The sequence below is a fragment of the Oncorhynchus clarkii genome, chromosome 27, assembly GCF_045791955.1.
Source record: "Oncorhynchus clarkii lewisi isolate Uvic-CL-2024 chromosome 27, UVic_Ocla_1.0, whole genome shotgun sequence".
Lineage (NCBI taxonomy): Eukaryota > Metazoa > Chordata > Actinopteri > Salmoniformes > Salmonidae > Oncorhynchus > Oncorhynchus clarkii.
Genome location: NC_092173.1, coordinates 24,652,475 through 24,666,095, shown reverse-complemented (window position 1 = coordinate 24,666,095; position 13,621 = coordinate 24,652,475). Strand labels below are relative to the sequence as shown.

At 39.9% G+C, this 13,621-nt stretch overlaps 1 protein-coding gene across 6 annotated transcripts in view; it reads right to left on the bottom strand.

Annotated features, from left to right (window-relative positions):
- The window catches only part of LOC139385620 (Friend leukemia integration 1 transcription factor-like), a 65,823-nt gene extending 52,614 nt beyond the window's left edge, over positions 1–13,209 (bottom strand). Inside the window, exons 1-5 of one of the 6 annotated variants that reach the window (XM_071130832.1) lie at positions 13,057–13,209; positions 10,483–10,571; positions 2,109–2,320; positions 1,628–1,785; positions 674–877 (exon numbers count right to left, since the gene is read on the bottom strand). In XM_071130832.1, the coding sequence (XP_070986933.1) occupies positions 674–877; positions 1,628–1,785; positions 2,109–2,320; positions 10,483–10,527 (619 nt within the window). In that variant the 5' untranslated portion in view covers positions 10,528–10,571; positions 13,057–13,209. Of the gene's footprint in view, positions 1–673; positions 878–1,627; positions 1,786–2,108; positions 2,321–6,189; positions 6,410–10,482; positions 10,572–13,056 lie in introns of those variants that run through there. The other 5 variants (XM_071130836.1, XM_071130833.1, XM_071130834.1 and 2 more) reach the window with 5 other exon arrangements.
- Positions 13,210–13,621: the final 412 nt, after the last annotated feature.

Sequence of the window (13,621 nt, the reverse complement as noted above, 5' to 3'; positions counted from 1 at the left end):
TGAAACATGAGTTGATGGCAGAGGATGAATGGCACAACAATGGTCCTCAAGATCTCATCACAGTATCTCTGTGCAGTCAAATTGCTATTGATAAAATGTATTGTCCATAGCTTATGCCTGCCCATAGCATAATCCCACCGCCATCATCGGGCACTCTGTTCACAAAGTTGACATCAGCAAACTGCTCGCGCACACAACGCCATAGGCTGGTTGAACGTCCTGCCAAATTCTCTAAAACGACATTGGAGGCAGCTTATGGTAGAGAAATTAAAATTAAATTCTCTGGCATCAGATCTGGTGGACATTCCTGCAGTCAGCACGCCAATTGCACGCTCCCTCAAAATTTAAGACATTTATGGCATTGTGTTGTGTGACAAAACTGCACATTTTAGAGTGGCCTTTTATTGTCCCCAGCACAAGGTGCACCTGTGTAATGATCATGCTGTTTAATCATCTTCTTGATATGCCACACCTGTCAGGTGGATGGATTATCTTGGCAAAGAAGAAGTGCTCACTAACAGGGATGTAAACAAATTTGAGCACAACATTTTGGCGAAATAAGGTTTTTGTGCATATGGAACATTTCTGTGATCTTTTATTTTAGCTGGGACCAACACTTTACATTTATATTTTTGTTCAGTATAGATCAATTAAAATGGCTGCCAGAACTTACTTTCCCTGAGATAATTGAGATGAGAGAGCAGGACTTCAGCGTTGTACATGGTGGTGAGTCGGAAGAAGTCGTCCTTGCTCATCTTACACAGTTCCTTGCCGTCTGTGTTTTGGAGCATGGCCGTGTCCATCTCCAGCAGGCCGTACTCCTTGATGGCCCACTCCAGCCACTGGCGGACATGATCCTGAGACCACAACGATGGATCTGGAGGAAGACAAGGGGACAGAGGTAATGTACTGTAAACATCACTGGACAATCTACCATTTTCACAGTGATTGAGAATGCAATTCAAGTTTTAGTGTCATAATTATTTCCAAATTATGGCTAATGTATTAATCCGTTATTGTCACTTGTTTATTCATCTAGTTATTCATTCATCCATCTTTCAATTAATTTATGTGACCCATCCTTTCCCAGATTGTGTAGCCTATGTAATCATGCACCTGCATATATTCTACAGTATATCTGATGTACAATAAGTCTCTTCCAAGACTGACAGAGAGAGAATGTTTCCCAAAGCATTTATCCCTCATAAATAACACTCTGTAATATGTGAATCAATTAGCTAATGTAAAGAGCTCTTTGACTGAACAGACCTCGGTTGCCTCTATGTGTTGAGTCATGCTCCCATGAGTAAGCTAAAACATGACTAACAAAAGCATCAAAGATCCTTCCCCTGTGGCCCAGCTAAATAGATCTGAGGCTAATAAAAACATTTCTATGACATCAGAAAATGAATGCCAATTGAGAGCCTGTTTATACGCCCTCCATCTGACTATGAAGAAAAACTACTGAGAAATAAACATTTCTCACAGCCTGGAATGGAGAGTCATACAACTTGTAGGTCTAGTTTATGAACAATTAATAACATGAGAAATAAAATAAAAACAATTTGAAATGTTTGTTAATTATAAAGAAATACCATGTGGTTTGTATCATAGAAGTCACTGTTACCTGCGGGGACGATCACTCTCCTCTCATTGGTAGTCATGTTGGGGGGCGGAGCATTCTTCTCGTCCATGTAGCTTCCGTAACTCATCTGAGATGTGTCGTTGCCCCCCACCAGTTTATTGCATTTACCCCCCACACTGCAGTCCACTGGGGACTCCCTGCTGCACAGACACACAGTGTCAATGTCAGGGAGAGACATCTTTATATGGTCTCAAAGTGTGTATTAAAGGGAGATGAAAATGTTTTGAAATATAGACAACCACAGGGCCAATGGAGTGGAGCTAGAGAGCCCAATGGAATGTAGTAAGTGTCAATTTCTGCAAGTGGCCAAAAATGGTATCTAACTGTGCACAAGCAATTGTTATGATCAACTGTCCTTTTGAATCTAGACTAATCTAGGCAACATCAACTCTACTCAGCAGAGATTAAGACATACAGGGACCTGGAGTCTAGTGAGATGGACTTTGCATACTGCTGAACATACCTGGATCCATTGATGTGGTCATACTCTCTCTTGACATTGACTCGGACTGGCTGGTTAATCCACTCTTGCTGAGGGGGTAATGGGTGTATTTTGTGGGGCTGGACGTAGTCCTGTGTGCCAGATGCAGTCATGTCTGTCTTGGGTAGAGGGGCAGCAGCAGCGTAAGGAGGCTCGAACAGGGACTGGTCTTCACTCACCACTGACAGTGCCTCCTGTAGGCCAGAGGAGGAACAGGTTATAGCGGGGTCTCCTCTAGAACAACAGAGAGAACCTGTGATCTCACAACTTCAATCTCTCACTTGTTGTAGACACATTTTGTTTAGAGTAATTATGTGCAGTTATGTCTCATATCACAATCTGGCATCCTAAGTGCTTTGTGTATAGAGCAATTGGGCCTATTTAGCAACTATAGCTTCCTGTTGATGTTACCATGACTTCAAACATGACTACAATTCGGATGACTACTACACACAACAAGATCTAGTCTGAGTTTTCCTTCCACAGAGAAGGAATGGCAGCTGACTCAACTTTTTTATTTTTGTAATTTTTTTATTTTACCTTTATTTAACTAGGCAAGTCAGTTAAGAACAAATTATTATATTCAATGATGGCCTAGGAACAGAACTGCCTGTTTAGGGGCAGAACGACAGATTTGTACCTTGTCAGCTCAGGGGTTTGAACTTGCAACCTTCCGGTTACTAGTCCAACGCTCTAACCACTAGCCTGCCGCCCCAACTGCCCCAACTGGATCAGTTCTACATTGACAGCTCTGCTGGAGCAATGTACGTTTATTAAATAAAGCAAACGTCTCCACTGAACACTCCTCTGTCTGTGTCCAGGTGTTCCGTCTCATGCCTGGTAACTGATGCATGGAATACATATCAGATCTATCATTGTCAGAGATGTATATGGGCTAATGGGAATACAATACTTGCTATTCACAATGATGTGACATACAATAATCTATACACAGAGCCAAAGAGATGTAGAGTATGTATGAGATATACAGGTAAATGGCTGCCTGTATAGACTGGGGCAGCCTCTTAGCTAAATCCGTGTTAAACCGTCTGTTTACTATGAATAAGGAGCTGGTGAGGCCTGCCTTGCCTCAGCTCTGTCAATGAATCATTTTAATGAAACAAAGCACTAGCAATAGAGACAAATGATCTAGAGTCATTAAAGTTAAGCCATTTCAAGGATTATGCTCACGTCTGACACACATCTGATCTGATAGCATCTGATATCACAGATTAGACAGAGGTATCTGTAATCCTGGGGGATTAAAGATATGTTCAAAGATAACATACTCGATCAAGACAATGATGTGCCATTAGCACACAGTTCTTCCCCTGTCGAACAACAAAGTATGTACGCATCAAAACACGTCTGACTTTGTTCATGAAATAGCAAACATGGATAAAAAAATACTAGTAGTGCTACATTTCAATGAGTCCTAACAAGTGAAAAAGTTAAGCAGAGTTAGCCTGAAGTTCCAGTGATACATACAGTGGCCAGTCTGCTGTTTACAGCCTGTGTACTCATTTCCTGAGATGTCTATCTTGGGATGGGGATTTCTATCTTCACCGCTAATCAGAAGAATACACATATTATATTCACGTACAGTACGTTTCAGCAAACTAATGCTACAAAGTACATTCACTAACACTGACTGTATGTGTCTGTGATGTGCCAGAGGTTCCAAACTGACCAAGGTGACAGCTTTTGAGGCCATTCATTGGGAGGGCTGGAGGGATGATACTGTGAGACAGCATCAGATAACGCAGTCAGAGTTGGACAGACATGCCTGTGATTTCATCAGTCAAACCATCATACTGTAGCTGGACACTGGCAGTCTGGCAGCCATATACCCTATCAGAGTGGTTTATTCAGCAGCTGGCCAGGGCTGTGGATTATATGTTGAGAGCAGTGAGGGAATGTGCAGCTCTGCTATTATGGCTGTTGCACATTACATTTACACTGACATATCAGCCCCTGCCATGTAATCCATGATTGGCAAGTGGCATGTGCCGATCAAGATTACAGGTTTTAAAAATAGTGTGAATGTATGCACTTCCAAACAGTCTAACACACCACTCTGAGTCTATTTGGTATGTGTGTTCTGTATCAGTGTGGAACACACACCGTCTATGGTACGGGTGGGACAGAGATACAGTTAATTGATCTACATTTGTCTCTTCTGAACATCTTGTGCCAACAACCCTTCCCATCTAGGCTATTCAAGTAGCCTACCATTTTTTTCTCAGGGAACAATAATAACTGCACTCCAAGTCTTGCTTTCTCTAAATTATTTACTGTACATATCAATCATTAAATGGTACATGGGGTGCCATTATCATCTCAAAATAGTGTAATGTAGTTCACCACCCTCATTCATAAACTAACAGATCTTTCTAAACTATTCTTGGGAAACTGACAGTGGAAGCTGCCACGTGCCTAGGCCACCACAGATGCTTTACAGCCAAACAGCCTGCCTGCAAATGCATCATGTCGCCTTTTGTTAAAGGGTTTGTGCGCCAGTGCGCTACTTCCAGACTGCATAGGTCTATTTCGTTGTCCACAAACACTCATCAGCATCGTTGCGATTCAGGGGGCATTCCTGTCCTTTGTTTGAGGAGGAAAGGGAAACCTGTCAGGAAACCAGATTGTGTAGAGCAGGAAGCTCTCATGGCTCGATAACACCCCCCCCCCCCTTTTTTTATGACTAAAGTCGGAATACAGTTAGTAGTCAATCAAATATACACAGAGACATACATAGTCCTGATACATTTATAATAATGAGTCATTATTGTTGTTATAGTATTATCATCAATACATGATAGGATAATATAATTAAACAATCATTTCACAAGGCCTACATTTTTCTATTTTGCATGTTTGAGTGTTAAACAATCACAAACCAGTCGGGTGAGAATTATTTAATATAAATTAAACATTTCTGTGCAGTCAACGCTTATACTGTTCAAAAACTTACACCTCACCCAGGCGCCACTTCAACCACACAAACCAGCATCTTTCAACCAGCAAAGAAAACACACTGACAGACAATACGTTTACATGGCTATTATAATAGTCCAGTTCGTTGGATATCGGAGCAAAATAACTCGGGCATGTCTACAGGACAATCGGCCATGTCTACTCAAACTCAAGACACAATACCGTGGTGTGAAATGCAGGGACCTAACCATCAAACATCTGCATAGCAATGCATCTGGAATTTCAATACCGGAGGCTACATGGCTAACCGAAAACCGCGCTTGAATACCCGTCCCTCTATAATTAATTACTTTTTTGTGTTCAATATAAGCATACATACCCAGGTGAGCATGTGAGCCTTTTGTTAATAGTGAATTACAAGGAGATGCGCAGTTTTCGCTTCTCAATTAACCCGTGATATTTCCAAATTACGTTTTGGCCATTGACAAGGCTACTAAAAATGGCAACTGTTCTAACACTCTTTTTACAACCGAAAATATGCGTATAAAATCTATGGTTTTACGCAGGGATTGTACTTCCTTGTATATCCAGCATAATAAACGACATGAACCACCAAAACACCATCATTAACGTTTTGAACCATGAACTGCGAGAGGATCCCCGGTCACCGTGCCACCACTATTGCGCAGCCCCTCTTTGACACATCATACATTACTTGACAAAGAAACGCACGTTCATCTAACAGTACAGCCATATATCGCCTACATATTGCTTAATCCCTCCTCATCACTATATCAACTGGAGAAATATAATTGCCCTACATTTTGTTATATAAATACATACTTTTCACTTAATAAAATAAGCACTTTGTTTAATTCCAGACGTGAGTCTACGCGCTCGCATCCAACCAAATCTTATTTTCACTTTCAGAGTTTCCTAAAGGAAAAGGAAACTTCGAGATAAAGAGGAAAATAGAATGACATATGGTTACCGATTTCGGAGCAAAATAAAAAGCCGTTCATTGCCCAACATTGTAGGCTACTACTCACAGACTCATGCTAAAAGGAGGCGCAACTCCGAAAAGCAAAGCTTTCACAAACTCGTACACCCCGTCCTCCACCCTTACCTTAATAGTTCCGTCCATTTTGCGCAATTTTCAGCGGACCCCAACAATATTCCAAACATGACACGCTCCTGAATTAATTCCAGCCCCCGATATATCTCAGAGAGAAAGAGACAGTTAACCGGATGTTTTTTTTTCTCTACATTTGGGAAGGGAAGTCACCGCTTTTGAGAAGGAAGCTAGCTATGTGTGTCACTTCAAGCCCTGCCTTCATTGCAGTTCCAAAAAGCAGGATACTTGTCACAAAGAGATAAGCAGGGAAAACAATTGCGTGTTCCCCCCTGTTAATGTTTTTACTCGGAAACTTTTATAGAATGGTTGCCAGCGTTATGCATATGTTGCTGTAGGCTACATTTGAGTATTTTTGTTATCCAAAAGTCACAGACACTGGACAATGAATTTGTTTCAGCAATTCCATCAATATACATGTATTATGTTACATTTACTTTCCAATTAAAAAGTTATCATTTTAACCGCTATAGGCTGTTATGGGATTCCATTATGTTTTATAATATCCGTATGTATTGCTTTAAAGCAATGCGTGAAACATTTTTCCACAATTATGATTTTACTGTAGCCCAAATCATTCCCAACTCTATTAACTTTTTATATTCACGTTTCCACTGCGAGATAGATATATAAAATAGAGTTTCACTTTCAAAGCAGACAGATGTTTTCCTCGAGAGTGCTGATGAAATGAACTGTAAATCAAACCAATAGGAATACGAACTTGAACTACCTGTGGCGAGGGTTGTTGCGATCTAGGCTACTCTTTGTTATAGCCTTCCAAGCCTCCAAGTTTTCCTAATAAAACCCAAGCACGCAGCGCCCCAGAGGCATAATATCAAGGTCTGCTCTACACGTGTGTCTGCATCAAACACAGGAGGGAATGATAATGGATTGTATATTTCCAAATATTGCTAAGGGGAACCCCGTCTCTTAATATGTTTGGAGATTAGTTAATGAGTAAATGTGTATGGTTTTCGTTAAAGTAATGATGAAGTGTACTTACTCCCATGTTATGTTATTACATTGCTATTACATTATTATAGGCTTGTAATATGATTTTGATTGTTGTTGTTGTTGTTATTATTATTATTAGACCTAGGCTATAGTTGAACTACTTTCTTAGGCTACTGGACCCATGGACAAAAATCTCCAGTCCCCGTCCCCAACTATTTTCCCTCTACATTTGGAAATTGTCCTTGTCATTTCAGACACAATTTCAGCGCAGATGCTAGACATGGAGCCAGCCCTGAACGTGACCAGACCAATGGGCTCTGCCTGGGGGAGCGGCCAGGCCACAGAGCCGCCAAACGGAGCCTGCGACGCTGCCACTGACAGACTGCCCGACCTGTCTGCTCTCGACTTGGGGGTCTGTTGGGGGAGAGGCCCCGTCTATACCACCACATCTGGATCCTGCTTGGGGTCAAGGCTTCTCCTGCCTGAGGCCAATTCAGCCTCGTGTAATTAAGGGAGACACCTTGTTTAACTATTTAGTGGCCGTTACATTTTCTTATTCAAGATTCCTGTTTTGGTTTTGTATTGGAGTTAGGCCGAAAGAAAGTAGGCCGAATGAATGTCATGGTATACTATTCATTATAAACTGGGTGGCTCAAGGAGTGAATGCTGATTGGCTGACAGCCGTGGTATATAAGACCGTATATCACGGGTATGACAACACATTTACTTGTACTGCTCTAATTACGTTGGTAACCAGTTTATAACAGCAATAATGCACCTCGGAGGTTTGTGATATATGGCCAATATACCACGGCTAAAAAGGGCTGTATCCAGGCACTCCGCAATACCACACCTACGCGTTATTGCGTAATTATAGATTCCATTCATTTTAGACCCGTTTGCAATAGCAGAGGGCATTGGTATGGCTTAGCGTTTTGAAAATAATAAATGTTTATTATTTTTAATAGCCTGTTGGCTAGTAGGCCTAATAGTGAATGACTGTCATTGTATGGGCCATATAAGTAGGCCTATTTCAAATATGCCTAATACCCAGTAAAACGCTAACAAAATCTTCTGTGATTCGTTGACACCTGAGGTTACTTCAGGTATAATGTGACCAAATTCTGAAATCACTTAGCACTATTGATTGAGTTGGTCACAGAGCCATAGTAACCGAGGCAAATCGCTAACAAACTAAAGACTAAGTAAGAGCAGGCTATAGCTAATCAAATTATTCACTCCATTACGCACGTTCCGTGCATGCTTATGCAAAGAGAGTGGTAACAAATATTTTCGGAGGCCAATAAACAGATGCAAGTTGGTTTATACAGCGAACCACCGAACATCTGACTTGACGCTGAAATCTGACAGCCAGACATTTCCTACCACGAGCCTTGGGAAGCCCTAGCACCTCCATTGGACAATACACGTGGGTTAGTTTCAGTTTATGCTCATCGTGAATTTATAGCACTTCACAACTTCACATGCTTACAAATGTTCATAATAGCCGATATAGACCTAAAACGTCTCCATTAAGTTACCAAATGATCCAAGGATAAATTATGACGGTGATCATTATGACGGTATTATTATAGGTTTTCATTTGAATTATTAGGCAAGATTATTAGCCTACTGAAATAGGCCTATGTTTATATTATTCGTGAACAAATATTAATTCATAAAAGACTAAACAAATTCCATTAGGCCTACGCCTACAGGTTGTCTGTTGTGACTTCTATAAATTAATTTATGTGACAAACGTTTTAGGCCTATTATTCTAACCACTACATAGACATAGACATGGATCGGCCATTTAAGATTGTTCATTAGACTTGAGAGTTCAGGTAAGTCCCTTCTCTTTCTCCGGCAAAAATAAAGCCTAAGTTAAAATACAAAAAAAAAAAAGCAGAGACCGAACCGTTTGGTCCCTTGCTCCGGGCCATAATTAATTTGAGATGTACTTTTATTGGAGAGCTTGAGTCTCGCCTGGCCTTAATCAAACAAAACCAATGCTAGACCATGAAGCAGAATATTTCTTACAAATGTGTCTTGAGAAGTGCCTGGTTCACATTCTGAAGAATTAATATCTTCCCCCAAATGCAAAATAATTCAGTGAAGGTTTAGATTAAAACGAGGGCAATGTGATATTAATTGAACTGACGAACTTGGTGTTCAATATTGGTTGTTTAAGCAATCGTAAGAATTCAATGGTTCACCTAAGAACACTTTACACAGGTTCCTGGATTTGTTTCCCTGTCATTTCAAAGCATATTTTCTCCTCAAACATTCCTTGCTGTTCAAATCTCCCAAAACAAATCGGTAATTGTTCAGAGAACTCAAGCAATGTGGCCAGTGACATTTTCTGCAGAGCGCTACAAAAGGTATGGATGTATGAAAATAGCCCTTATATGCAAAGGGAAATAAGTCGACAAAGTACAACAAGTCACTCTTGGAATATTTTGAGTATAAAGATATTATTACTTGACTAAGCACAAATGCTTGACTAAGCACAAATGTTAATTTTCATAAGCATACAGGCTCCGCCTATATGCAATTGGTCTTCGACCAATGATCTATGACAGAAAGACATGGCATCACATTTCCTATACTATTTTAAAACAGCCAGATTCCCATAATAGCCTACGGAAATGTTGATGTGTTATGGTGAGCACTCAATGACAGGTAGGCAGGCATACATTCCCATAATACATGGCGACTGCACTTACACTGATAGTTTCTTAAACGTAGGTTATGGCATGCCGTGGATTGTGCACTTTAATATAGGCTATAAGATTAACAATGGGAGTGCATATTTCGTTTCCAACAAATCGTCCCAAGGCCTATACATTGTCAGGTTGCAGGAATTCCACGTTGTACCACGTGATTCAATGCACAGAGTTTTAAACGTGAAAACCAGATGTCCACTATTTGCTTTGTTTACATTCTTTGAGACTGTGGCGGAGAGAGAAAAAAAACTGCATGATGTCAAATATCACAATGTGCTATAACGGTCCCGCACTGGAGGCAAAGACATTCAATTAATCGTGATGTCCAGACAAACATTATACAGTAGGCTAGCATAACATGTTTGAATGCAGGCCTATTCTTGCATAACGGTTATAACATGGTAACAACAACCGAATAGAGAGAGACAATTGTGACAATATTTAATTGATACCTATCATATTAGGCCTAGTGTATGCTTACCGATAGCTATTTAAAGAATGACAAGAAGATGCTAATTATTCACAAAGGATCATCATGAATAGAAAATTAGGGAGGACCCAGACCGTCCAGCAAAATTACCTGCTCGAAGAGAAGATATTGTCTTACCTTGACGTAAGACGAAGTGTCAGGCACGGTCTGAAACATGTTCATAGAACCGAGAGGGTCGAGAGGTCTTCAACACTGTTCAACGGGCCCTGGGGAGAGGAATATTAGCACAAAAAAGGGGAAAAAGTGAAAAAGAGCAATATATTCTAAAATAATAAGGCAATAAAATAATTATAAACACACAAATAAATATAATTGTAAAGCATAGTAATAATATGCTAATAATGTGCACAATAATTATACTAGTTGGCTAATGTGAACAATAATACTATTTATAATAATTATGGGCATATTGATCATCAATTGTGGTTCAATGCAGACGAAAATAATCAATAATGTAATAACAATGTAATGACAAATAAAGCCTATAGTGTGGGGAATAATAAACATTATGTCATGGCAATATGTCATGTCTGATTGGTGGAAGAATGACTCAGCTTCCTATTGGTAAAGAACTATAGTATAGGCTAGACGTAACACTGGAATCACAAACTTTCCCACCCACTCCTTCAGTAATGCATTAGACCATCAACAACTTTTCTTCATAATGCACTAATATCCACACATCCACTATTCAAGCTTCATTCATCCATTAACTCATACTTCATTGACTCTTTTGCTAGCTAATTTTTTAATGTTAAATTAAATAACTTGTATTTTCAGGGCCCCATGCAAACTTTTGTGAATGTTCAATGGCAGTGACCTCCTGAAAATCTTCCCCTCAGGCTGATAGTTCCGTTTTCTGCACTCTGGTTGTTATCACGTTAGCTTTGTTTTGATCTTTTTTCTAATCGCCCTCAAGTTAAATTATAATTTTTTAAATGTATATGCCTAGCCTCAGGCCACACATTAAATTAAATAAACAATTTGAAAACCTTTTGCTATTGTTCATGTTGTTGTGATATCAGGGTAAGTTATTGACAAAGTTATCAATAACCAACACAACTAGAGATCTCTGGAGCGCGCCAGGAGCGCCTTGCGGTTTTGTGATTTGCGTTCCATTCTGTGAAAGCACTTCCACCAAAATATATAATAGGTTCAGATTTGGTTCATAGGTCCACTGTAAATTATTGGACTCAAACTTGATTCATTCAGCCGTATGACCGTCCGTGCACTGTTGTTTCCTTCACCACATATTTAGTGGCACAATGATAATCTAATAACCAGTCACATATTCGCATCCATAATACCACTGTTCATGATGATCGGAATCACTACCATGGTTGAATGACTTTAACTTGCTCGATAGACAACTCAGGTGGAGATCCCAAACCCCAACCTTCCCTACTTTTCTCCCTAAAGCTTACCACATATTGAAACACTTTTCTCTTTAATAAGTGCAGCTTACAAAGTCTAGGGTGAAAGGGCAGCTCGAGGACGAAGTCTTTGGCCGTTCCCTCCGTGTGGAATGATTAAGAAGATTGGCACGTGCAACATTCCTAACATCAAGCAAATTACACTGAGACAAACACTGGTCTCCAAAAACAGAACGAGTGAATAAGGAAAACTAACTTTTTATTGTCAATGCAGATTGCAGCCATAGCCTAATTAATTTCGACTCGTCCGTTGACAGAAGACACTCACTGTCACTGTGAAAACTGTGAATAACGAAAGGTAAGGTAGCACTTGTCAATATAGGCCTACAATACATGGCGCCGGGACCCCAAAACAACAGCGGCATTATGTTAAAAACAACCACATAGCAAAAATACGACGAAAACAGATAGACCCCTACACATCCAGAATTCAAGTTATAGCAATCTCTACATAAGTAAATATGAAACACACGAACTGACTAGTGTGTGATTAGATATTTTATAGGCCCACACAATATTTTCATGTTTGGCTGAAATGTTTTGGTTTTTGAATTTCTGCCGCATCACCTCGGCTACTGGTATATTATCTAAGGGGCTTATGATCGTGGCACTATTGATAATTGTTGGTGACCACTATTTTTTTTATTTTCAGCTTCTGGAGGCAAACGTTAGGCTCGCCTCATAAAGTTTCCCAAATGCATCCAATTTCTAAACGGTAAAAGAGCATAGAATTCCGCATCTGTAGCCAATTAGGCGACTCGCGGCTCAGGAGGACTGTTGAATAACTGCAGTGGCTTTCCTCCGAGACAGCCCGTGGGCTGAAAGCCTCTAGTGTTACATTTTAAGCATCTTACCTTGCACAAGCGCGTGCTGTCATCCATCATAAATGAGAACGAACTGATTTTCCCTAATCTATGCACTTTTTCTAACCACAGTTCTCACTCATCTAGAAACCTTGAAAGCGAGTTATATTAGAGCAAACCAAAACACATTTCGAAAACAAACTTGTAAACGAAAAAATGTCATTTTTATCGGATGATAGCCTGAAAAGCATTTGTTTAAGCTAAATGAAACCAGATCCGAAGACTGGCATGGAATCTTGATAAATTAGATAGTTTTATGAAAAGGCATGAATCTAGAATTAGTAACAAAACAGTGGAATTGATTTATGGTCACCAAACATGCTGCATGCACAGGTTTGTGGATGGTTAGAAAAGACAACGAGTAGCATTCTTACAAATGGAATTTCCTCACCCACCTGTCGTTATGTTTTCATTCGTCTATTCTTTCAGTTGAATTATTCCCCAATTGAAATTATTTGTCCCGTCTATTCAAAGTCGGTACCATGGATGACAGTAAGTTATTTTTAGAAGGCGTACACAGGGTGTATGAATGAGAATCTTACTGTGATAAGAGAGCCGCCAGTCGGCAACCAATTGGAAGAGAGCGAAAAACTTCTCGTTGCGTTTAGTGTGAGAGGGAGCCGGAGTTGCAAATCAACTGAACATGAAATAGAAGAAATCTAGAAGACATAGGAACAGCACCATAAAAAAAGCAGGTCCTTTGAAATGTGAAAAAGACTACGGCTTAATGTCCTTCCGCCCTCCTTTCGTAAGCTATTGACTAAATAAAATATAGGCATTTTTACACACCTGTCCATGCAAGCTATGTGTATGTTATGGATAGAACAGGAAATCGAATGAACTTTGTACAAAAGTTAAATAAAATGCTTTATCAAAATAAATATCATGCCAACTTTGAAACCACAAATTATATTTTATTGATATCATCCCTATGAAACAGTTTCTGTTGTTTAACATCAT